Here is a 23,807-nt window from a genome sequence, read left to right as displayed (position 1 = left end):
ATGGAGCCTGCTTCTCCCTCTGCCTGTGTCTCTGCCTCTCTCTGTGTGTCTTTCATGAATAAATAAATAAAATTTTTTTAAAAAGTAAAAAAAAAAAAATAAAAGTGATGTATGCAAGAGTGGTTGGTTGGCTCAGTTGGAAAAGCATGTGACTCTTGGTCTTGGGGCCATGGGCTCAAGCCCCATGTTGAGGGTAGAGTTTACTTAAATTAAAAAAATATATATGTAGGTAGAATCATTTGAAGATGGTAAAAGGGGTATTTTGTGAAGAGTTTGTGCCATAAAGGACTTTTGGGATACGATGGGGTTGGGTCCTGCTGGTCTAATGGGTTGGGGACACTGAAGCTTTGGGAGAATCAGGTTGTTTTAGTCATTCTGCATGTATTGAGAACTATGTGGCCTCATGCAAGACAATGCTGGGGACTCAGTGGTGACAGAGACAACCCCAGCCCTGCCCCTACAGGTCCCAGAGTCAAATGAGGGACACAGACCTGACCCTGGACAGTGAGAACTGGAATGTGAATATCCAGGGGGTTGGGGACAGCCCAGGGTGGCACCTGACCTAGCCTGGGGTCAAGGAGGGTTTCCTTTTTTTTTTTTTTTTTTTTTTTTAAGATTTTATTTATTTATTCATGAAAGACACAGAAGGAGAAGAGGCAGAGACACAGGCAGAAGGAGAAGCAGGCTCCATCCATGCAGTGAGCCCGACGTGGGACTCGATCCCAGGTCTCCAGGATCACACCCTGGCTGAAGGCGGCACTAAGCCACTGAGCCACCAGGGCTCCCCTCAAGGAGGGTTTCCTAGAGGAAGTGACATCTGCACTGAGCCTGGAAAAAGGTGTTCCAAATGGGACGAATAGCCTATGCCAGGGCCCAGACACGAAGGAGAGCATGTTGGCTTCAAGGAATCAAAAATATTGTTTGGTGGAGCTAGAGCAACATTTCTTCAAATTGGCTCCATTGCGTCCTGAGCAGCCTCTTTTTGTAAGAAGGACCCAAGGGGCGGCTGGGACATGTGAAGGTTCGAAAGACCCTAGGACTGGGTTCAGATCCTGACCCTGCTACCACTATGGTGGGTTGAATTGTGACTCCCAAGATACCTTTGCCCAGAAGCTGAGAATGTGGCCTTCCCTGGAACAAGGATATTTGTAGATATGGGCGCCTGAGTGGCTCAATAGGTTAAGTGTCTGGCTTCGACTCAGGTCATGATCTCAGGGTCCTGGGGTCGAGTCCCACATTGGTTGAGCTCCCAGCTCAGCAGGGAGCCTGCTTCTCCCACTTCCCTCTGCTCAATCTCTCTCTCATAAGTAAAAATAATAAATCTTTAAGGGTCTTTACAGATGTACTTATATTAAGGATCTTGAGATGTGATCATCCTGGGTCAGGCAGGGTAGGCCCTAAACCCAATGACAGGTGTCTCTTTAGGAGACAGAAAATGAGGGATCCCTGGATAACTCGGCCGTTTAGCACCTGCCTTTGGCCCAGGGCGTGATCCTGAAGTTCCGGAATCGAATCCCACATCGAGTTCCCTGCATGGAGCCTGCTTCTCTGTCTCTCTCTGTCTCTCATGAATAAATAAACAAAATCTTAAAAGAGAGAGAGACAGAAAAGGAGAAGATGCAGAGACCTAGAGGCTGGCCACATGGAGACCCAAGCAGAGATCAGAGTGATGTGTGTACAAGCCAAGGAATGCGAAGAACTGCCAAGAGCGACTAGAGCTAGAAGCCAAGCCTGGAACAGGTCCTCTCTCCGAGCCTCCAGAGAGGGAGGCAGAGACACAGGCAGAAGGAGAAGCAGGCTCCCTATGGGGAGCCCGATGTGGGACTCGACCTCACCCCAGATCACGACTTGAGCCGAAGGCATATGCTCAACCACTAAGCCACCCGGGCTGCCCGGGATTTTATTTATTTATTCATGAGAGACACACAGAGAGAGGCAGAGACATAGGCAGAGGGAGAAGCAGGCTCCATGCAGGGAGCCTGATGCGGGACTCCATCCTGGGATCCAGGATTATGCCCTGGGCTGAAAGTAGGCACTAAACCTCTGAGCCACCCAGGGATCCCCTAATTTTTTTTTTGACATTACAACACAGATGCAAGCAGAGACAGAATCTTATTGTACTTTTCAGCACCCCTCTTTCTCTCCACCCCCACAAGCAATGGATATATGCATAGATGAATGTGTATGAAAATGTCACTTTTTGCCAGGGGAGAAGTGACTCAGTTCAGTCTACGCCACCCTTGGGCCATCAGATTGGCAAAGATCAAAAGTGACAAAACACCGTGTCAGTGAGGCTGTGGGGAAACATGCATTCAGGCCTTGCTTGGGGGAGTGAAAGTGGACACAACTTTCTTGCTGATATGACACCGTCAGAGATGGCTTTGCCACCAGGCAGATGAAGTGGGAGCCTCCAGATGCTGCGTCCAACAGAGCCAGGGCTCTGTCCAACCCCCTGGGAGGTGCTCCTGTCTTATAACTTTTTTTTTTTTTTTTAACATTTTTTATTCTCTTTTTCAAGAGGGCTTCCAGCTTTGTATGAACTACAGGCCCTAAACTACCTGTGTCCACCATGCTTTATTTTTACTGAAAAGTTGTAATGTGAGTTAACTTTTTTTAAAATACCTTTTATCCCCCCAATGGTCTTATTTATTTCAGACAGAGAGAGAAAGAGTGAGCGAGCGAGCATGAGCGAGGTAAGGGACAGAGGCAGAGGGAGCAGAGTCCCTGCTGAGCAGGGAGCCCAATGTGGGTCTCCAACCCAGGACCCTGAGATCATGACCTGAGCTGAAGGCAGATGTTTAACCAACTGAGCCACCCAGGTGCCCCTCACACAGCAGTTTTAAAGGTTGTCAGCCATCCATTGTTAAAATAAAGATCTATAATCTCACTGTAGTATATACGCTTTTTGTTTTATAGGAAAGGAGAATATAGTTGTAATAAAGATTCACCCATTCATAAACACATTTTCTTGGAGAGTTTACTATGCATGAGGTATTGTTAGAGGCACTGGGGACACAGCAGGTTATAGGAAGAAGATACGGTGGAGGAGACAGAAAACAAGGTAAGTAAGTAAAACATTTGATGAGTTCAGAGGGTGAACAGGAAAATGGAAAAACAGTGGGAAGAAGAATTGTAATGGGAGGTTTTGCAATTTTCAAACAGGTGGCTTCAAGAGAGGTCCCTAAGTGGAGCTGACATATGAATAAAGAACTAAAGAAGCATGTACTGAACTTGGCAGGTATTTGGGGAGTCATAAGAAATTCAGTTATATATGCAGAGAGATTCTTTGAAAGGCTGTTAACAGTAACTATATATATATATATATATAAACAGTAACCTTAAAAGGAATGAGGGATTAGTAGGTACTTAAAATTGCCAGTTTTAAATGACAAGATAAAATGACCAGCAACCTCAGGGAATCTTGTCTGCCCACACTTATAATTGTCAAAACTTTTAATCAATTTTTAAATAAGATTTTATTTATTTATTCATAAGAGGCAGAGAGAGAGGCAGAGACACAGGCAGAGGGAGAAGCAGTTTTCATGCAGGGAGCCTGACGCGGGACCTGATCTCGGGACTCCAGGATCATGTCCCGGGGCCAAGGCAGGCGCCAGACCACTGAGCCACCCAGGGATCCCCAACTTTTTATCAATTGTGACGACAGGTTCATCGCAACGAATTTTTGGTTAATGGAAGTAATCCCCCTGCCTTCTGTAGCCAAATCCAGTGGCTCCCTCTCTGAGCTTTTTTCCAGTTCCTGGAATGCACTAAGCTCACTCACCACAGGGCCTTTGCACAGGCTGTGTGTGCTCTGAGCAGCCCCTGCCTCTCATCCTGAGGCCTCTCCTCCTGCCTCTCTGCAAGGTAGCTCCCACATTTCTATTTCTGTTATTTCACATGTACTTGTGCCTCCCCTCCTGAGGGAAGGGATGGGGTCTGCCTTGTGCGTCGCCTTGACTCCCCGTCGCCTTGACTCCCCTCCTCCCCCCAGGCACTTCACCTCCCCCAAGCTCGGCACTCAATGCAGATTTAGGGAATGAAGGAAAGATTCTAACGGTTGTAAATTTTAAGCTTCTACAACTAAGGTTTCATTGCAGGAGGGTGAGGGGCTCCCCCCTGGCCCACCCCCAGCACAAGTCTGGCAGGTGAGGCTTCCAGGAGTCATTGCCCAGGGCCCAGAACCTATTTATGGGAAGGAAGAGGAAGCCTGTAGAGGCCAGGAGAGGACGGTGTCTCCTTTCCCCGCAAGGAGGTAATCTAGGCCAAACCGAGTGGAGCAAGCTTCCAGAACACTCTCGAGGACCACCTAGACACACGCCCACCCGCACCCGCGGGGGCGCGGCGCCTTTAAGGCTCCCGGAAACGGCCGGCAGGACCGGAAGTGACTCTCTTTAGTTCCCCCCCTTCACGTGGTGCGGACGGGAAGTGACGCGCGCGGCCCGGGAGCTGCGGACGCGGAGGCCGACGGAGCCGGAGTCGCGGACGCCGCGGGGTCTCCGGGACAGGTGACCGGGGAGGGGGCCGGGAGCGCGCCCGGAGAGGGCGGGGCCTGGCGCCCCACGTGAGGGGAACGGGCGCGGGCGCGGGCGGGGCCGCGAGCAGGCCGCGGGGGCGGGGCCAGAGTACTCTGCGGGGGGCGGGGACGGGACGCCCACATGGGAGGCTGGAGGGGCGCTGGCGGGGCGGGCCGGCGGCGGGTGGGCCGGGCACTGGCGGGCCGGGCTGTGGGCGGGGCGGGGGCGTGGGTGGGCACAGGGAGGCGGGGCGGGGACCAATACCGCCCGGAGAGCTGGGGGGCGGGGCCGGGGCGCTGGCTGAACGTGCTGGAGGCGGGGCCAGAAAGTTTTGCCCGAGCTGGAAGTGGGCCCTGATGGTCGGCCCTGACTGCCGAGGCGGACGCGAAGGCGGAGGCTAGACTCAGAAGTTGTGGGTGGCAGGGGGCGGGGCCAGGGCTGTCGGCGGGGAATGCTGGGGGGTGGTGGTGCCAGAAAGTTTTGCGGGAGCCAGGGGCGCGGTCAGAGCGTCGGCGCAGAAGCTGGCGCGGGCGCCAGGACCTCGGCCAGGGGCGCCGGGGGCGGGGCCATAGCCTGCCGCGAGGGGGCGGGGCTGGGAGCTGGGCTGGGCAAAGCGGAGGCGGGGCCGACGGGCTAGCGCGAGGAGCGGGGGGCGGGTTCAGGCTTCTGCCTGGGGGCCAGGGGGCGGGGCCGAGGGGTTGGCTGGGAAAGTCTGAAGCGGGGCCAGACTCTGGATGCGCCTGTGGGCGGGGTTAGAGGCCTAGAGGGAAAGGCGGGGCCGCAAAGTTGGTCCCGGCGGGGGCTGGGGCTGGGGCCGTGCCTTTCCGACCGGGTGGAGGCTGGAGCTTCCCCCTGCAAAGGCGCGCGCCGGCCGGGAAGTTCTGTGGGGTGGTTGAGCCAGGCCCAGGAAGCCTCTCTAGTGAGTACTGGGCCAGTTTCCTTTGCGGAGTTGTTGCGGAGGCAGCGGCACCTTCCTCGGGATGTTGGGGGCGGGACTAGGACATCCCAAAGGGAGGTGTGGGCTTAAAGGGTTCTCCCAGGGTCAGGGCAACCTGTAGGCGTAGGGTTCGAACGTATTTTGAGTGTGGAGTTATGGACGATTCTGAAACATTCCTGGGAAAAAGGTGGATTTAGAATGTTTTCGGGGATGGAGCGGGACCAGAGTGGGCCCAGGAACGTGGGCCTAGAATCTTCTTGTACAGACTGGGGATGAGAGGATGTATCTGAAGCTCTCTGGAGATGGAGGCCCTGGGTTGAAACTCCCAGCTCTGGGGTGTGGAGGCTGAACTAGATAGAATCTTTGGAAGGGAGCAGTGTTGGATGTTTCCTTAAGCGGTAGGGTGGGACCAGAACTTTCCCAAGGTGGGCGTGACTAGTGTTGAAGTGGGGAATGGGTGGGTACAAATGGCGGAGTGTACATTTCTCCAGTTCAGGGCTGAGGTAGCACAAGAAAAGGCGGTGGGAATGAGGGCTAGAATTCTCTGGGATGCAGGTGGTGGTGTTTATGTGCAAATGTGTTTGAGAGGAGTCCCCAGTAAGGGTGAGATGGAAGCAGACTGAGGAGGCATTGGCCTGAGTTCTTTCTGTTCCCTCTGCCCTCAGGAACCCCCTGTGCTGTGTCCAGATTGTGCAGGGGAAGTTTGCTGGGACCCTGGCCCCACCTAGCCAGCGGAATGGTGAGATGGAAAGTGGGGTTTCTGGAATCTGAGCTTTGGGTTCTGGGGCTCGTGAGGAGGGGACCCAAGATTCAGACCCTGGATCGAATGGGGCCGGAGTGGGTGTAGGTTTTTCTTATTGTCTCTCAACTGTCTCCTCCTCTCAGTCAGCCACACTGGATCTGAAATCGAAGGAGGAGAAAGATGCTGAGTTGGACAAGAGGATCGAGGCTCTTCGGCGAAAGAATGAGGCCCTTATCCGGCGCTACCAGGTGCCCTAGCCCCGCCCTGGGAGACCCCATCCCCTCTCCTCCCCGCAGTGAGTTTCGCTCACCTCTCCCTTCCTTCAAACCTTTTCATGGCTCCCCATCATTTTCAGGATAAAAACCAAAGACCTAAGCCTGCCATTCCTTCCTTCATTCCATCATCCCATCATTCATACATGAATACTTGCCAGGGTTTTCACTGCTAGGCTTAGTGTTACTGGGGACATAGCTATGACTGAGACAGCCCTGAGCCTGTTTTTCCAGAGTTCACAGTCCTGTGGGGGCGCAGACCTTGCTTCAGGCAGTGATGACCCAGAGTGGGCTGGGTTGGGCTGCAGGAGTTCAGGGGTTTGGAGGTCCCAGAGGGGGCTCCTCACCCAGTCTGGGGGATATTAGGGAGGGCTTCTTGGAGGAAGAGATTCTGAGACATGAAAGCTGAGTTAGCTAGCTGAAAAGAGGAGCTGAACGTGTTTCAAGTAGAGGGAACAGTTTGTGCAGAAATTTGGGGCTTAATGTTGGAAGGTCAGTGGAGGGCTATTGATCCTGGCAGCCAGGCTGAGAATTTGGACTTTTTCTCGAGAGCACTGGGGAACTATGGAGGGTTTTGAGCAGGAGTGGGATCTGGTCAGAATAGCCTTTTAGGAAGAGCCCCCTGGGTGCTGTGTGGTGATGGGTGGGAGGAGTCGATATCAGAGCCCAGAGACCAAGGAGGAAGCTGAGGCAGGGACCTCGGCGAGGAGAAGAGGTCCCAGGCCTGGGATAGGGCTGTTGGGAGGACTCAATGACAGGTGGTGGCAGAGATGGGGAGGAGAAGGGAAGGGCCAAGATGTGGCCCAGGTCCTTGTCAAAAGTGACAGAGCAGTTGATGAGGCTGTTCCTAAGAAGGAACCTGGAAGAAAGAGTGGGTTTCACTTACTCATTTTTCATGCATTCATTCATTTACTTGAAAAAAAAAAAAAAAAGCAGCATGTCGAGTTTGTGTTGTATATCACGAATTGTTCTAGGCTTGGGTTATAAATCAGTGAACAAAACAGCCAGATATCCCTGTCCTCAGGCAGTTTCTGTTGCAAAGGGGAAGGCAGACAATAGGCAAAGTACATACAAGGTCAAGCAGTGAACAGAAGGGCCATGAGAATGGTGGGGTAGGTGGTTTCTGTAAGTTGGTCAGGGAAGGCCTCTCTGAGAAGGAGACATTTTAGGAGCAGAAACCTGAAGGAAGGGACACCTGGGTGGCTCCGTGGTTGAATGCCTGCCTTCGGCCCAGGGTGTGATCCTGGAGTCCTGGGATTGAGTCCCACGTTGGGCTCCCTGCATGGAGCCTGCTTCTCTCTCTGCCTGTGTCTCTGCTTCTCTTTCTCTCTGTGTGTGTCTCTCATAAATAAATAAATAAAATATTTTAAAAAAGTCTGAAGGAGGTGAGGGACTGAAGGCTCTTTGGGGGAAGAGTGTTTTCAGCAGAGGTACGGAGGCCCTGAGGTGGATCAGAGCCTAGTACGTTCTAGGAACAGTGAGAAGGCAGAATGAGCAAGGGGGATAAGAAGGGGAGAGGGTGGGGGATAAGGTCAGAATGGTAACGAGGCCAGACCCCGTAGGGCCATGTAATCTGCGGGGAAGCTTTTGGCTCTTACTCAGAGGTGGGTACCACAGGAGGTTTCTGAGCAGGGAACCAGTGTGGTGGCGTGAAGGGGAAGGTGCTGAAGTGACCAGCTGTCTTGTCAGAAGTTCAGGAGAGAGGCTCAGGTGGGGGCTGGTCTTGAGAGGAGCTCAGGGGGCTGTGGGAATCCAGCAGGCACCAGGTCCCCTGACACTTTCTTCCTGCTGATGTTTGCTCCCAGGAGATTGAGGAGGACCGGAAAAAAGCCGAACTCGAGGGAGTAGCCGTGACAGCACCCCGGAAGAACCGCTCAGTGGAGAAGGAGAACGTGGCAGTTGAGGCGGTGAGCTCCACACTGGGTTGGGGGCCTCATCAGGACAGGGACGGGGTGAGAGTTGAGACCCAAGGCCTGAGAGCCCCCCCCAGCTTCCCCAGCCTTCCGGGCAGCCTCAAATCTTGCAGCTGCCCTCTGAGCTGGGCTGTTCCTGCTTCTGCATTCCAGTCTCTGTGCTCTTCCTCCCTCCCCTCTTCCAGGAGAAGACCTCTCGAAGGTCTCCCGGGACCCCACGGCCCCCAGGGGCCAGCAAGGGAGGCCGGATGCCCCCCCAACATGGAGGCCGGGCAGGCATGGGCCGGGCAGCCCGCAGCTGGGAGGACAGTTGTGGGGAGCAGCCTCGAGGAGGAGCTGGGGGCCGTGGCCGGAGAGGCCGGGGCCGAGGGTCCCCTCATCTTTCTGGAGCTGGAGATACCTCAGTGGCTGACCGCAAATCTAAGGTAGGAGCCTGGAACAGGCTGGAGTCCTCTGGCTGAGGCTCTTACTGTCTCCTTCCTCCTGGTTTCTGCTCTCAAACACCCATTTCCGAGTGTCCGATTGTCCATCTTTCTGTATGTGAGCCCTACTATCAGGTCTTTGTCTCCTATTCCTCCCTCCCTCCCCTGACTCGTGCTTAGTAGACTCTCCCTGTCTCTCTCTTAAACATTTTTTTTGTTTTAAGATTTTATTTATTTATTTATTTATTTATTTATTTATTTATTTTATTTAAGATTTTATTTATTTATTCATGAGAGACAGAGAGAGAGATTGAGGCAGAGGGAGAAGCAGGCTCCTTGCAGGAAGCCTGATGCGGGACTCAATCCCGGGACCCCATCCTGGGACCCCAGGATCACCCCCTGGGCTGAAGACAGCTAAACTGTTGAGCCATCCGGGCTGCCCCTCCCTGTCTCTTTATCGCCCTTTTTTTGCTGTCTGGTGCATACTTGCCACCCCTCCCCACCTTCTGTTGACCTATGTCTTTGTTCTCTCTTTTTAGTGAAATGCTACACCCCCTCCCTAACCCCCCCCCCCCCCCCCCCCCCCCCCCCCCCCCCCCCCCCCCCCCCCCCCCCCCCCCCCCCCCGTCTCTCTTGTTCTGTCTCATAGCCTGAATTTATTTGCGGGGAGCAGTGATGTCTTACTGTGACTGCTCTACCGCCCTGGCGTGCAGATCTGCAGATCTGACTTGGGGGCAACTCTGTTCGATTACTTCCCTGTCCCTGGGCAACTCACTTCCCTCTGGAATCTCCTAGGCTCTCAGGGGAATAATAATCAGGTTTCAAGGTTATCACCAGTATTCTGGGACATGGGGCATGGAAATCCTGATAATGCTCAAGTGCTTAAGGAATGTTACTTATGGGTGTTTGCACACGTTAAGGCTGCTGTCTCCAAAACACCTCAGAATACCATGGCTTAACCAAGGTGGAAGTTTCTCTCCCGTATGTTGAGCCCTGGGAATGAAAACGTCTTCTCCAGCAACTTGGCCGTGTGTTCATTTAAAATTCTGTTACCACGGAAGAGGGGAGAATGGATTGTGTGTGTGGGTCGTCACCCTGCCACATCTCCTAAGTTATTGTTGCTTTTGGGATAATTTCTGTGCAGCTATGGAGTGTTGGGGTCCCCAGCTCCTTTGTAGGGTTCATTGTTCTCCTAGAAAGATTGATTGATGGCTAAGATTTATTATGATGCAAAACCAAACAAAGAAGGTGCACAGGACAACGTCTGGAGGAGCTCAGGTGTGGGCTCCCGAACGTTCTTGTGGAATGCAGTCACACCTCACAGTGTCCTTAATTCCTCCAGTGTTGAATCATGACAACACATGTGAAGGGCTGTCCACGGGGGCTTCCTAGAGACCAAGTCCCTGGGTTTTTGTTGGGTGGTGGTCACATAGGTCCTCTCTGCCTCGTACACATGCAAATCCTAGACACCAGAAGGAAAGCAGTCGTTCGGTATGTTCAGCATGTACCCTGCCACTTGCACGGGCAGCTAAGGCACTTTAGGCCCCCTTTATAGTTAACCATTGCCCAGGAATGTTCTGGGCATCAAGTTCCCAGATGCCAGTCAGGAGCCGGCCTTGCCAGCAGGCCTGTCTACGGAGAGAGACTCAGGCCTGCCATGGTCATTCTGCGCAGATGCTAACAAACACCGGCGTTGTTAGCATCTTCCTGACACCCCAGTGTCTCTCTTCTACATGCCACCAGGAGTGGGAGGAACGGCGGCGGCAGAACATCGAGAAGATGAACGAGGAGATGGAGAAGATTGCGGAGTATGAGCGCAACCAGCGGGTCAGTGCCAGGGAGGCGTCCTGGTGGTGGGGTGGAGCCGCCTGGGCCTGGGGGCACCCTCCAACCCCCACCCCTACTCCCTGTGCCCGTAGGAAGGTGTGCTGGAGCCCAACCCTGTGCGGAACTTCCTGGACGACCCCCGGCGGCGCAGTGGGCCCCTGGAGGAGCCTGAGCGGGACCGCCGGGAAGGCAGCCGCAGGCACGGGCGCAACTGGGGGGGGCCTGACTTTGAGCGGGTGCGCTGCGGCCTGGAGCAGGAGCGGCAGGTGCGTGCTGGCAGCTGGGGCACCCCAGGTCCGCTACCGCTCTGCAGCCATTCTGTCCTTTCTGCAGCATACATTTGATTGAGGGTGTGCCTGAGTGCCAGGCCCAGCAGGGAGGGGTGGCCTCCCCACCCCATCTTTTTTTTTTTTTTTAATTCATTTATTCATGAGAGACATGGAGAGAGAGGCAGAGACATAGGAGGAGGGAGAAGCAGGCTCCCTGCGGAGACCCCGATGCAGGACTCGATCCCAGGACTCTGGGATCACATCCTGGGCCGAAGGCAGACACGCAACCACTGAGCCACCCAGGGGCCCCCACACCTCATATTCAGCCCCAGGCTAATGGTCCCTTCTTGAGCGGGGACCATAGCTCTTTTTCCCTGAACAGCTTTATGATGCTTTTAGGTGCTGTGTGCTCTGGCTAGCGTCAGTAATGCTTACTGGGACCTGCTGGGTGTGGGATGCCAACTTAGGTGCTGGGGCTGAGTCTTAAGGCAAATCCCCTGCCCTGAAGTAGATTCTGCAGGGAGCCATATAAACGAACATATAGTAAGGTGTTGGATAATATGAAGCATTGTGAAGAAAAACCTTGCAGCGAGAGGGAATAGAGAGGAATGCCCTGGGATGGTCTCTCTGAGGAGATGCCACGTGAGCTGACCTGGTTCTGATCCCTACCCCGTCACCTTCTTCTTGTGTGACCTTGAACATGGCCCTATGTCTGAGCCCAGAGGGCATGGGGGTGAGACTGAGTGGGCTGGCTTGTGGAACGGGGCTCTGACTGCCTTTCTGGGTGTGGGCAGGGCCGCCGGGCCGGCCTGGGCAGCGCTGGTGACATGACGCTCTCCATGACGGGCCGGGAGCGGTCGGAGTATCTGCGCTGGAAGCAGGAGAGGGAAAAGATCGACCAGGAACGGCTGCAGAGACACCGCAAGCCCACCGGCCAGTGGCGGCGGGAGTGGGATGCTGAGAAGACCGATGGGATGTGAGTGTCCCCTTTGTCTGCTCTTGTCTGGCTCCTTGACCTTCACCCTGACTTGCTCCTCTCTCTCTCTCTCTCTCTCTCTCTCTCTCTCTCTCTCTCTCTCTCTCGTCCTACCTTGTGTATCAATTAGCAATCATTGTGTTGCATAACCACTACCAAATCCCTGGCATATAAAATCTCTTCCCTTCTCTTCCTTTTTCTTATATATTTGAGAGAGAGAGCAAGCCAGAGACCATAAGCAGGGGGAACAGCAGAGGGAGAGGGAGAAGCAGGCTCCCCTCTGAGCAGGGAGCTCGATGTGGACTCGATCCCAGGACATCAGAATTATGATCTGAGCTGAAGGCAGACTCTTAACTGACTGAGCCGCCCAGGCAGATGCCAGTCAGGAGCCGGCCTTTTTTCTCTTTTGAAAGCCATTTTTTTCCTCATCTGTTTATAGGTCAGCTGGGTTTGGCTGATCCAGGCTGGGCTCTAAGCTTTGGGTCCAGCTAGGCCTGGCTTCTAGGCTGAACTCAGTTCTGCTCCATGTGGGCTCATACTCGGGTTCAGGCAGAAGCAGCCCTCTGGAGAAGTGCTGGTCATGGCATTGGCAGATGTGCAGGAGGGAGGTGGACATATTTCCCATTCTGTTAGCAACAGACCCAGCATTACTGGGGCGGGACATTACACGGCTCCAGTTGATGGTACTGCAGTGGCGCCCTGGCTAAGGGTACAGATGGAAATTCTAAATGGAGAAGGCGTGAGGAATTGCTAACAGTGATTACACCTTCAAACCGCAGCCCCCCAAACCCAAACTCCCTATCCAGGTGCCACTGTTATCCTTGTCCTACTTGTGTCCCCTTTCAGGTCCTGGGAAGCATCCAGTTAGTCCGACTTAAAGCAAAGCTATACCCTTGTGTCATTGACAAAAAGGCCAACTTCTGTACCAGACCCAGCCAACAGCAATCATAAGATCTGCAGTTGTGGTTTATTTATTTATTTTTTATTTATTTATTTTTTAATTTATGATAGTCACACAGAGAGAGAGAGGGGCAGAGACATAGGCAGAGGGAGAGGGAGAAGCAGGCTCCATGCACCGGGAGCCCGATGTGGGATTCGATCCCGGGTCTCCAGGATCGCGCCCTGGGCCAAAGGCAGGCACCAAACCGCTGCGCCACCCAGGGATCCCTGCAGTTGTGGTTTAATTCATTAATTATTTGAGAGAGAAAGCACATGCAAGCAGGGGGAGTGGCAGAGGGAGAGAGAGAATCCTCAAGCAGACTCCCTGCTGAGCACCAACCCCCCCCCCAACACGGGGCTCAGTCCCATGACCCTGAGATCATGACCTGAGCCAAAATCAAGAGTCAGATGCCCAACTTAGCCACCCAGCCGTCCCGCACCCTTTGGAAGTTTTCATGACAGTCACTTTTATTGTTGGCACTCGCTGGAGATAGAGGGTGGTGTGTGTGTGCCCAGTGGTCAGAGCATTTATTTGTGGATTGTGAGCCAAGCTTGCACAAGTGTGAGAAATACTTTGCATGGATATCCTAGCTGATCTTTCTAAGGCTTTTAGGAGACATTCTCAGGGTTAAGAATGATAAAATGTCCCCAAAGTAGTCTGCAGCAAGTCTCATTGATGAATACATGCTTTGATTTTAGCAGCTTTTTTTTTTTTTTTTTAAGATTTTATTTATTAGAGAGTGAGCACAAGCAGGGGGAAGGGCAGAGGGAGAGGGAGAAGCAGGCTCCCTGCTGAGCAGGACGCCTGATGTGGGGCTCGATCCTCCAGGATTATGACCTAAGCCCAAGGCAGGTGCTTAACTGACTGAGCCACCCAGGTGCCTCCATCAGCAAATGTATTGAGTCCCTTCTCTGTATCATGACAGGTGATGGGGATGTAGTAGTGAACAAAATGCTTCTGCCTTCAGGGAAGCTAGAGTCTAGTTGGAAAGGATCTATTCAGTAATAGATCCAGTGCAGGTTATGAAGAACAGTGAAAGGGAGTACAAAGGGTCTTGTTTTAGACCTTGGTGATATATATAATAATGTGATTATTTTAGACCAGTGTCTAGGAGAATCTGAGCTGGGGCCTGGAGGAGGTGGGGTGCAGGCCACTGAAAGGTCTGTGGAAGTGTTCCAGGAGCAGCAGGTGCAAAGGCCCTGAGGCAGGAGCTCTGTGTAGTAGGAGACTGCTTATCTGGGGCGATGGGAGACAGTGATAAGAATTGAGGCCACACCAGAAGCTGGGGATCATGTACTTGCTGTTTTTGTTTTGGTCAGTTACTGAGTTTTTTCTCTCTGTTATCTGTCACTACAGTGTCAAGTTTGCCTCTTGTCCATCACCTGTCTGCCTTCTAATCAGTGTTTCCCTCTATGACCTTGATTTCTGATCTCAGCCCACATCTCTCCCCACCCCTCTTGCTCCCACTATTCTCCCAGCTGCGTGCTCACCCCCTTTCTCTTTTCCCCAGGTTCAAGGATGGTCCAGCTGCTGCCCTTGAACCATCTCACCGCTACGGTGAGTGGGTGTCCTCGGGTGGGGTGGGGCAGCTGGCAGGGCCAGGCCTGGGGATTGGTTTGTGCCATGCCCCCCATCCCTGATTCCTCCTGGGTTCTATTGCAGATGATCAGGCCTGGACTCGGCCCCCCAAGCCCCCCACTTTCAGGGAGTTCCTGTCCCAGCACAAAGCTGAGGTCAGCCGCAGGAAGAAGAAGAGTAGCCGACCCCAGACCAAGGCAGCCCCTCGTGCCTATAGGTGGGGGCACCCTTTCCCCTGGCGTGTGTAGACCCCCATGCTTCCAGCAGGGCTGTTGGGCTCTGTCTCTGGTGGTTCTGGCCTGTGTGTGTGTATGTGTCTGTGCTGTCTCTTCCCTGTCTGTTCTCAGGTACTTGTCTCTCTCTGGGTCAGGTTCTTGCTCTGGGAGAGTTGGTGCCTAGGCTCTTTGCTTTACCTCCGTCTCTCCCTTTGTTCCCTCTCACACGTCTTCTGCCACCTGGCCCCCCTCCCGGCTGTCTGTCCCTGACCCCTGGGGACACACACCCACCATTTTCTCCTCAGCACTCGAACATGCTGGATCCTCACCTGGAAATCTGCAGGCCCCTTGCGCCCCAAGTTGAATTTTGTAGCTCTTTTCTGGGGAGGACCCAGAGGCAGGATGCTCCTTCTTCCTGTCCACCTGGGCCTGACCCCTTTCCTCCGTTCCCTCCAGTGACCATGATGACCGCTGGGAGACGAAGGAGGTGGTGTCCCCAGCCCTTGAGGCCTCACAGCCCACTCCACCTGAGGAGGCGCCCACACAGGTAGGGTGGCTGTCATCTCTGGGCAGGGGCCTGGGGGTACTCAGGGCCCACACCCTCTTCCCAACCTACCTTGTGTTCCCTACAGCCACTTGAGACCCCAGCTCCTCCTGCCCACCGGCCCCCTGAGGATGAGGGGGAGGAGGACGAGGGGGAAGAGGACGAGGGGGAGGAGGACGAGGGGGAGGATGAGGAGTGGGAAGACGTGAGTGAGGAGGAGGAGATCGAGGAGGAAGAAGAGGCTGAGGAGGAGGAAGAACAACCAGCCCAAGACCATCAACCCCAAGAGGCTGACCCCACCAGAAGCCCTACCAGAAGCCCCACTGGAAGCCCCACTGGAAGCCCCACTGGAAGCCCCACCGGAAGCCCCACCGGTGAGCAGGCTGACAAAGAGCCCTTCAGGCCAGAGGAGCCCCTGCCACTTCCCCAAGCCCCTGCCACACCTTCTAGCCCCTTTTTGCCCCCTGGGGACCACCAGCCTGTGTCTGACTGGGGTGAAGAGATGGAGCTGAATTCTCCCCGGAACACTCACCCGGCTGATGCCCTGTCTCCGGGTGAGGCCTGGCCTTTTGGAAATGCATGAAGCTTGCTGCTTGTGTGTGTGTGCGTGCAGGGGGGACCGTGAGGGGCTGGGCCCCAGGACCCCGTGTGCCCCACCACTTTGGAGGCTAGGGAGGACAGTCCAGGCCTGTCTCTGGAATGCCCTCCCCTCAGATCCTGCCCCTGCTCTGGGCCACAGATCCCCCTCCCCAATAAAGAATTCACGTCCTCAAATGATATTCCCCAAGTGTGTCCTTGAACACCCTCACTTCCCTAGGGCCTTCTCTCTCAGGGTGGGGTGGATATTTGGTGGGGTAAGGGCTTGACTGGGCCTCCCCTTCCCCAGGAGGTGACCAGCCAGCCCCTGCCTCCCTGGAGAGTGGGCCCAGCCTCCCAGGAACCCAGAAAGCTGAAGAGGAAGGGTCTGAGGCAGCTCCAGGTGGGGGAGTGGATGGGGCCTGAGATGGCCTCCTTCCTTCCTTTTTCTCCCTCTGGGGCTGAGGGGAGGGTTTGGGGAGAGTAGGATAGAGGGGCCCTGGGTGTGTGGGGTAGGGGTAGCAGTGGACCTGGGGGTGAGGCTATGGTGCTAAGATCAGGGTGGGTGCAGTGAAGTGGAGGACCTCTGGGGTGCTGGGGAATTGAGTGGAGGGGGGGCCTGCGGGTAAGGAGGTGGAGCCAGGATAGGATTAGGATTTAGAGGGGCCCCAGGGGCTTGGGGATGTAATCTAAAAGTAATGGGGTGGGGCTAGCTTCAAGGGGCGGGGCTGAAGGCAGGATGAGAAATTGAAATAGGTCAAAAGTAAGAATGGAGAGCATGGCAGGTTTGTGGATTTTGCTCTGGGCAGGATTGGAGTTCTGAGGTCTAATGAAGCAAGGTAAATTAGAATAGAAATGCAGACCCCATTAGAATGTTGGGCCCAACCCCATCTCTCCACCTCCCTCAGTGCAAACCAGGTTTCGAAGCAGGGAGCTCACCTCCCCAGGAGCGAGGTTAGGGTTTGGGGCAGAGCCAAGGAAGATCTGGTCAGAGTTCAGGTGGCCAAGGGGCAGGGGGGGGCAGGTCCAATGGGGCAGGTGCGATGGAGTTAGTTTATGCCCATGGGAGTGTGAGGGTGGGTGTGGCTGGGTGCGACAGTACGGTGCTTAAGGTGGCAGGTGAGGGCAGCGTGCCCAGGGGCTGTCTTTGGGCTACATGCTGGCCGAGTGACCACAATCTGGCCATCCCAGATTATTTCTTCCATTGCAGACAGGGTTCTGGTGGGGTGCATGCAGCTTGTGGGGAATATTAAAGGAGCCCGAGGCCCATAAACCACTTAACTCAGGACGCCTGAAGCCAGGCTCAGTTGGGATAAGAGACGGAACTAGACGGGGTGGGGGTGTCCGGAAGGAGTGGGGGAAGACTGTCCCCTCCGCTGACTGCCCCTTCTCTCCCCAGAGGCGGGCCCCGAGGGCCAGGAGGCCGCGGAGATCACAGACTTCCAGAGGGTGCGTTTCTGCAAGGTGATGGTGGCCGCCCCGCCACCGGGGGCCGCCCGCTGACCGCGCCTGCCGCCTGGGGCCTCAGCGCTCTGCACTAACCTCCCGCCGCCTCGCTCCTCTGTCCTCTGCTTCCGTCACACTCCCGCCAGGAGAGGGTTAAATGTAAGGGGGGCGGAGCCAGGGACAGCGAACCGGGTGGGACCGGGGCGGTGGTCGTCTCGCCTCGGGGGCGCCGTGGCACCGGGAGGGCTAAGACAACCCCCAGTTACCCACCTCGTGGCAGCCATGGGGGGGGCGGGGACTGGGTGCCAGGCCCCAGGCCTAGATTCCCGCCTCCTGGAGTTTACATCTGGGGCATGGCAAATAGCCGGTGACTCTTCCACGGGACTTGGAATTACTCGGCCACCGGCCCGGTCTCTGATTAAACGCAGTGCTTCCGCTAACCTTTGAACTGTGTTTCTGGCAGGGCAGGCTGGGTTGCTGTGCTTGGCGGGCTTTTCCGTGGCGGAAGAGGCGGGAGGGAGGGGTCTTCCTTCCTCCACTCCCCTGATACGTCTTCCCTCCCCCCCCCTCCTGCAGGCCTCCCCGAATTCCTGAAGACGCTGCTGGGAGGGGACTGAAGCTTCCCCGCCTTGATGGGGTGGGGGCGGCAGGAGGGGGTTAGTCTGGATTTCCAGGCTGCGCTCTCTCCTCCCCGGAGACCGCTCTGGATCCCATGGCTTTAGGGAGTGGGAGAAATTGAGGGTGGCGGGGAGGAGTTGGGGAAGGGTTGTGGGGCCGAGCTGGGGCTTCGGGGTGTGTTTAGACCTCAGGACACTAAATCCAGAGGAGGTCTCGTTAAAGGCGTGGTGAGAACGCCTGGACGAGGCTAGAGTTCTGCTGGATGGAGTTAGAACACTGCACGGCCTGAGACGTAGCATGGGGCCGCGAGAGCCGGTTTAGACGGGAGTTCCTAATGCGGGCGTGGGGTGCAGCCCTCGGTCGAGGGCGTGTTCAGTAAGGTGCTAGAACCAGTGGAGCGAGGCGGAGGAAAGGGGTGGAGCCTGGGCTAGAGAGCGTGAATCCAGTAAGAGAGGGTGCCTTCGAATGCTCCAGTCGAGTTTGATTTGGGGAAAGGTGAGCTAGAAGAGGAGCGAGCCTGCGGCTAAGGATAGGAGGGCTTTGTAAGGCCTGAACCTGGCCAGGCCGTGGGGCTTGGAGGCGGGCTTAGATGCCTGGGAGAAGTCTGAGTCCCAAAAGGGGACGGGGTTACGGCTAGGGGCAGGGGGGCAGAGAGAGGAGGGCGCGGCTAGGCGCTGGGCGGGCTTGCATTTAAGCCTGGCGGACGCTGAGAGCTGCCTTTGCCCACCTGGGGCGGGGTCAGAGCTAAGTGGAGGGTGGGGTTAGGACGCTAGTTGAGCCTTAGCTTGTTAATGATTGGCTGAGGATGGGAGGGGGCGGGCCCAGAGCGCGCGGCGGGGGAGACCCGCCCTCGGGGGCGTGACCATGCTGGCGGGGGCGGGGTTGGGCGAGGGAGGCTCAACGCGGAGGCGGTCCTCCGAGGAGGTGGGCCCGGGAAGGGGGCGTGCCCAGGGGGCGGGGCCTGCGCGGGCCGCTGCGCGGGGCCGAGTGGGCTGCGGGGATGCGGGGCACGAGCTGCGTGGGCGGCGGCGGCGAGAGCCCGGGTGGCGCCGGGCTGAGCGAAGGCCCGCGCGGCCGCTGGCTGCGCCTTGCCCCGGTCTGCGCCTACTTTCTCTGCGTCTCGTTGGCCGCCGTGCTGCTCGCCGTCTACTACGGTCTCATCTGGGTTCCCACGCGGCCCCCCGCGGGGCCCGCCGGCCCGCCGCCCAGCGCGCTGTCCCCTCCGTGCGCCGCCCGCCCGGGCGCGCCGCCCGCCCCGGCGCCCGCCGCTGCCTCGGTCTCCTGCCTCCTGGGAGCCCCCGGCGGGCCGCGACCCCAGCTCGAGCTGCCGCGCAGTCGCCGCCGCCGCCGCCGCCACAGCGACCCCAGCCGCCGCTCGAGCCGCCAGACACCCAGAGAGACGCCGGAGGCCGTGGGGGGGCGAGGACCCGGGTAACCTGCCTCCCGCCCCAAGCTGGATCGCCAGCCCTCGAGAGCCCGGTGTCCCTCCTCATGATACCGCCTAGAGTCTCCGGAGCCGTCATCCAGAAGAATGGGGGGCCAAGGGGAGCTGGCCCGGGGCCTTGCTCCTCTGCCGTCAGGCCAGGGTCCTCCTCCGCCATCTGGCAGACCCCATCCTGACGCTTCCTGATACCCTCCGTAGGATTCTGAACACAGAGCCCACAGCCCACCCTCTCCTCTCTGAATCTCTGTGTCCATGCGTCCCCTGCAATAAACTCCAGCCCCAACTGCTTGGTGCTGTGTTTGTTGTATTTGATTGCGAGATGCCTCCCTTTTCAAGTTTGTGAGGGGAAGGCCTTCCTGGCGTCTGATCTTTGTCTCTCGTACGCTGGGTGGTTTGGGTGGATTCTCCCTTGACCGGGGCAGGCGGGGAGCGGGGGCTTTTCTCTCCCACCACCATCGTGTAGTTTTTGGGGTGAGGAGAGGAAGCTTATCAGCAACAGGGCAATTGAAGGTCAGACAGACAGTGTGAAGGACTCGCCAGCTTTCTGTGTACTTGGGGCAGAAGACAAGGGCCTCTGAGGAGAAGCAGGTCTGCCCTCCTGTTACAGCACAGGAGATGAGTGGAAAAGTGGGATGATTTGGCAAGAATTCAGGTGTTGGGGATTGTGATTAGTATAATTATAATGTCAGGGACAGGAATTAAGTCACCCTGAGATGTCGGGATGCTGCCAGGAGGGGATGAGTCCTTCTTGGGCTCTGAGAGATGAGGGTGGACAGCAGTGGTGGTGGGCTTCTCTACCTCCATGGAAATCACAGAAGTTACCAGCACTGTGCTGCCTTTGAAGACGACTACAGCCTCTCTGGTCTGGAATGCTTCTGGTAAACCGAAGCAGAGGAACTTGAGTCCTGCTGAAAGAGTCAAAGATAGTTGAATCTGTCTTCCCACCCAGAAGACTGAGACCTGGGTCTGGGCAGGGCATGGGACCCTGTACACAGGAAGTGGTTTTTCTGTCTTTGAGACTTTCCCAGGAGAGTGAAGCTGAGCCTCCTCCCTCAGGCCAGGACATCTGTGGATATGGACAGGGCTGAGAATGTCATTCTGGTTACCTTCCTTCCTTCTTTCTACCCTTCCAGCACCACTTCCCAGAGGGTGTCTCCAGACTGAAGGGGAACTCAGGAAGCCAGCACCGCTTTACAGTTAGCACAGGTGATGGTGAACGGCACTGCCTTTGGGGCCAGGATGCCCAGATTCAAATCCCCCTTCTTCCTCTCGCTAGCTGTGTGACCTTGGGCAGGTTACTTAACCTTCCTGGTCCTGTAAGATGAAGATGACAGTTACTACTCTTACAGAGTTTGTGAGGATTAAATAAACTAGTGATCTGCAGCCTCTTGAACAGAACAGCATCACATGTTCTTTCTCTCCACCCACCTCTGTCCCTCAGGGATTAAAAAACCATAGCTTGGATCCCAAGGGATATGGAGTCAGCCCAGAGCTCTGGACACCAGCAAGTGGTGAGTTGGGGGTGGAGACTGCTGCATCTCTGTCCCCACTGGTCTCTCTAGATTCCGGCCCTCTTCTCCCCAGCTTTGTTTCTCCCCATCCCTTGGTTTCTCTGTGTCTCTCTTTTGGCTGCGGGTCTGTTAATTTTGCACTTAGTAAAAGCATTTTTTGAGCCTTTACTATGTGCCAGGCCTTATTTTAGGCACCAGGGTCACAGCCCTGAAACAGGCAAGACTCTCTGCTCTCAAGGGAGCAGACCTAGCCCTGGAGAGACAGTCAAAAAAATATGACTAGTAACTTAGATATATGTTATGTCTGGTCATAAGAAGCACCAAGGAGGAAAATAATCAGGGTAAAGGTGACAGGGAACGATGGAGTTGTTGGTCACTGGGTAGAAGCGAGGGCAAGGCATGCAGATCTCTGAGGGAAGTGTGTTCCAGGAAGTGGGAACAGCAAGGGTGGTGGCCTCGAGGCTCAGGTGCTCCGCTTGTTCAAGGAAGCACTGAGAGGCCAGGGAGTGAGCAGAGTGAGTGATGGAGAGAGCAGGAGAAGCTGAGCCCAGAGATAGAAGGGGGGCAGATTGTGCAGGGCCTCAGGGGCCACCGTGAGGACTTTGGCATTTACTTTGAAGCCATGAGAGGTTTGTGAGCTGGGGAGGGGGAGAGCCAACTTAGGTGTTAACAGGACTCTCTCATTGCCCGTGGGAATGAGCTCTGGGGGGCAAGGGTAGAAGCCGAGAGCAGGGAGGGGGCGGGGGAGGCCGCTGCCGAGTTCAGGTGAGGGACAATGGTGAACAGTGGTGGCTAGATCAAGTTGGTGGCCTGGGGGAAAGTGGGTGGTCAAAGTGTGTGTGTGTGTGTGTGTGTGTGTGTGTGTGTGTGTGTGTGTGTGTGTGTGATTGGGAGGAGCCCCGGGGAAGCATGGCCCTGGCACCACTCCGGTGGCGCTGTTGGACAGCTGGGCCCCCCAGCAGCAGGATCCCTTAAAAGGAGAGCTGAACAGCACCATAAGCTGTTTCTAGTTCTTTCTGTGCATAGAGTCAACCTCATCCTCAAGCGGCTTCGCGGAGTGCCCACAGACCCAGGGCCCGGTGAACTCATTCCCATCCCTGGAGAGATGGAGGCCTGGCCCCTCTTGGCGCGCCGAAGGGCTTTCCTTTGATTTGATTGGATCAGCGCCGGTCACTTGACAAACCTGGACCCAATGCCTGTGCCAAGGGCCGTCAGGTGCGGTTGGTCAAGGCGTGGGTTCATCCACTCCCTGGCAAATGAAGGCGGGATTACTCCGAAGGTTTAGACCAATCAGGACCCATCGCTGGATGAGGCCCAAGCTGGTGGACCTCCCGTCTGCAGCCGAGCTGCAAAGGGTGGGACTACCAGGAGGGGGCGCCGAAGAGTCGCCGTCCTCCCCGCGCCTATCCCAGGCCTGGAATCCAAGGTTTACAATCGGAGCAGGAATGCGCGAACATGCACGTGCAAGGGGCCTGCTAATAATATCTCTTGTCCCTTACCCACAATTCCGAATTCGAAAAAGTGGTAACAACCAAAAAATATCTCTTTGGGGGGGGTAGTGTCCAGTGTCCACTTTTGGCTCAGTGTCACATGGTGGCAGATCAACTAATGTGAGTTATTCACACTCTTTATCTCCTTCCGGTGTGAATTTTCACACGTGATTTGCTGCAAAAATATTAACACGTCTGATGGGGAGGGGGCGGCCTCAGACCCCCGGGAGTGTTACGCAAAATACAGCATTCGTTCAGAATTACCTTTCTAAAATTGGAACAATTCTGCGTTCTGAAATGCATTTGTCCCCAAGGAACTCTGCTAAGGGATTGTGGGCCTGTAATTGGGCATGCTGCCAAACCTAGATTCATCTTAATTACTTGTTCAACATTTATTTAATGGCTTTGGGAAGAAACTCATTTTCCATTACAAAAAAAAAAAAAAAAGAAAGAAAGAAAGAGAGAACTGTGGTCATTTACTAAGTCCCCTTTGTTAATCATGTGCTATTTTTCGCATCGTGTGCATATGTGGGTGTGACTACGTGTCCAAATGTAAGTCTGTAAGTCTCTTGTATGTGTTACATATTGCTGTGTGTGTGAGTGCGTGTGCATATGTGGGTCTGTGTGAGAGTTTATGTGAGTGTTTGATTGTGTCGTGTGTGACCATCTATCCTCTGCAAAATTACTGAGAATTTTTGCCGCCAAGCAATACTCTGTATTTCCACGAGAGGTCGCCTGTCTGCTTTGGCCAGAAGAAATGTAAAACTACATATTTTGCCCTTTAATCAGTTTTTCAATTCTTGCAGAGATGAGTCAGGAACAGTTAGCTCAGGCTCAGCTCAGCTGATCATGGAGCAGAGGTTATCAAACTTGTTACTCTCAGGATTTTTTTTACATCCTTAAAAATTATTGAGGACCGGGGCACCTGGGTGGCTCAGTGTTTGAGCATCTGCCTTTGGCTTAGGTCGTGATCCAGGGGTTCTGGGATGGAGTCCTATGTCAGACTCCCCACAGGGAGCCTGGTTCTCCCTCTGCCTGTGTCTCTGCCTCTCTCTGTGTCTCTCATGAATAAATAAATAAAATCTTTAAAAACAACAAAAAAAAGAATCATTACCATTCCTTTCCAGAATGTTTTCATCTTTCCAAACTGAAACTTGGCACCCATCAAACAAAACAATATTCCCTATTCTCCTGCCTCTCCAACCCCAAGTGACCTCTAGTCTACTTTTTTTTTTAAAGATTTTATTTTATTATTTTTTATTTTTTATTTTTTTTAAAAAGATTTTATTTATTTATTCATGAGAGACACAGAGAGAGAGAGAGGGGCAGAGGCACAGGCAGAGAGAGAAGCAGGCTCCACGCAGGGAGCCCGACGTGGGACTCGATCCCAGGTCTCCAGGATCACGCCCAGGCTCCAGGCGGCACTAAACCGCTGAGCCACCGGGGCTGCCCAAGATTTTATTTATTTATTCATGATAGATACACAGATAGAGAGAGAGAGAGAGAGAGAGAAGCAGAGACACAGGCAGAGGGAGAAGTAGGCCCCATGCAGGGAGCCTGATGTGGGACTCAA

At 55.0% G+C, this 23,807-nt stretch overlaps 2 protein-coding genes across 6 annotated transcripts; both read left to right on the top strand.

Moving 5' to 3' along the window:
* Positions 1-4,419: 4,419 nt before the first annotated feature.
* CCDC9 (coiled-coil domain containing 9) lies at positions 4,420-17,885 on the top strand. 5 transcript variants are annotated; one of them, XM_041745417.1, is made up of 15 exons: positions 4,420-4,505; positions 6,117-6,190; positions 6,337-6,441; positions 8,271-8,372; positions 8,564-8,803; positions 10,544-10,627; positions 10,720-10,893; positions 11,691-11,872; positions 14,323-14,369; positions 14,475-14,607; positions 15,062-15,152; positions 15,238-15,523; positions 16,036-16,128; positions 17,125-17,174; positions 17,748-17,885. In XM_041745417.1, the coding sequence occupies exons 2-15, from the start codon at positions 6,188-6,190 to the stop codon at positions 17,763-17,765; spliced, it is 1,608 nt and encodes a 535-aa protein (XP_041601351.1). In that variant the 5' UTR covers positions 4,420-4,505; positions 6,117-6,187; the 3' UTR covers positions 17,766-17,885. The 5 variants fall into 5 exon arrangements, with proteins under 5 accessions (XP_041601351.1, XP_041601347.1, XP_041601349.1 ...); XM_041745413.1 differs by lacking the exons at positions 16,036-16,128; positions 17,125-17,174; positions 17,748-17,885 and having other exon boundaries at positions 15,238-15,926; XM_041745415.1 differs by lacking the exons at positions 4,420-4,505; positions 16,036-16,128; positions 17,125-17,174; positions 17,748-17,885 and adding an exon at positions 4,745-4,926 and having other exon boundaries at positions 15,238-15,926.
* Positions 17,886-18,773: 888 nt separating this feature from the next.
* Positions 18,774-19,516, top strand: INAFM1 (InaF motif containing 1). Its single transcript, XM_041745418.1, has one exon. It carries the CDS (start codon positions 18,790-18,792, stop codon positions 19,222-19,224), a length of 435 nt encoding a protein of 144 aa, XP_041601352.1. The 5' UTR covers positions 18,774-18,789; the 3' UTR covers positions 19,225-19,516.
* Positions 19,517-23,807: the final 4,291 nt, after the last annotated feature.

Source organism: Vulpes lagopus, chromosome 2, assembly GCF_018345385.1.
Source record: "Vulpes lagopus strain Blue_001 chromosome 2, ASM1834538v1, whole genome shotgun sequence".
Taxonomy (NCBI): domain Eukaryota; kingdom Metazoa; phylum Chordata; class Mammalia; order Carnivora; family Canidae; genus Vulpes; species Vulpes lagopus.
The sequence above is the reverse complement of the archived record's forward strand: the minus strand, read 5'-3'. Positions and strand labels throughout refer to the sequence as shown.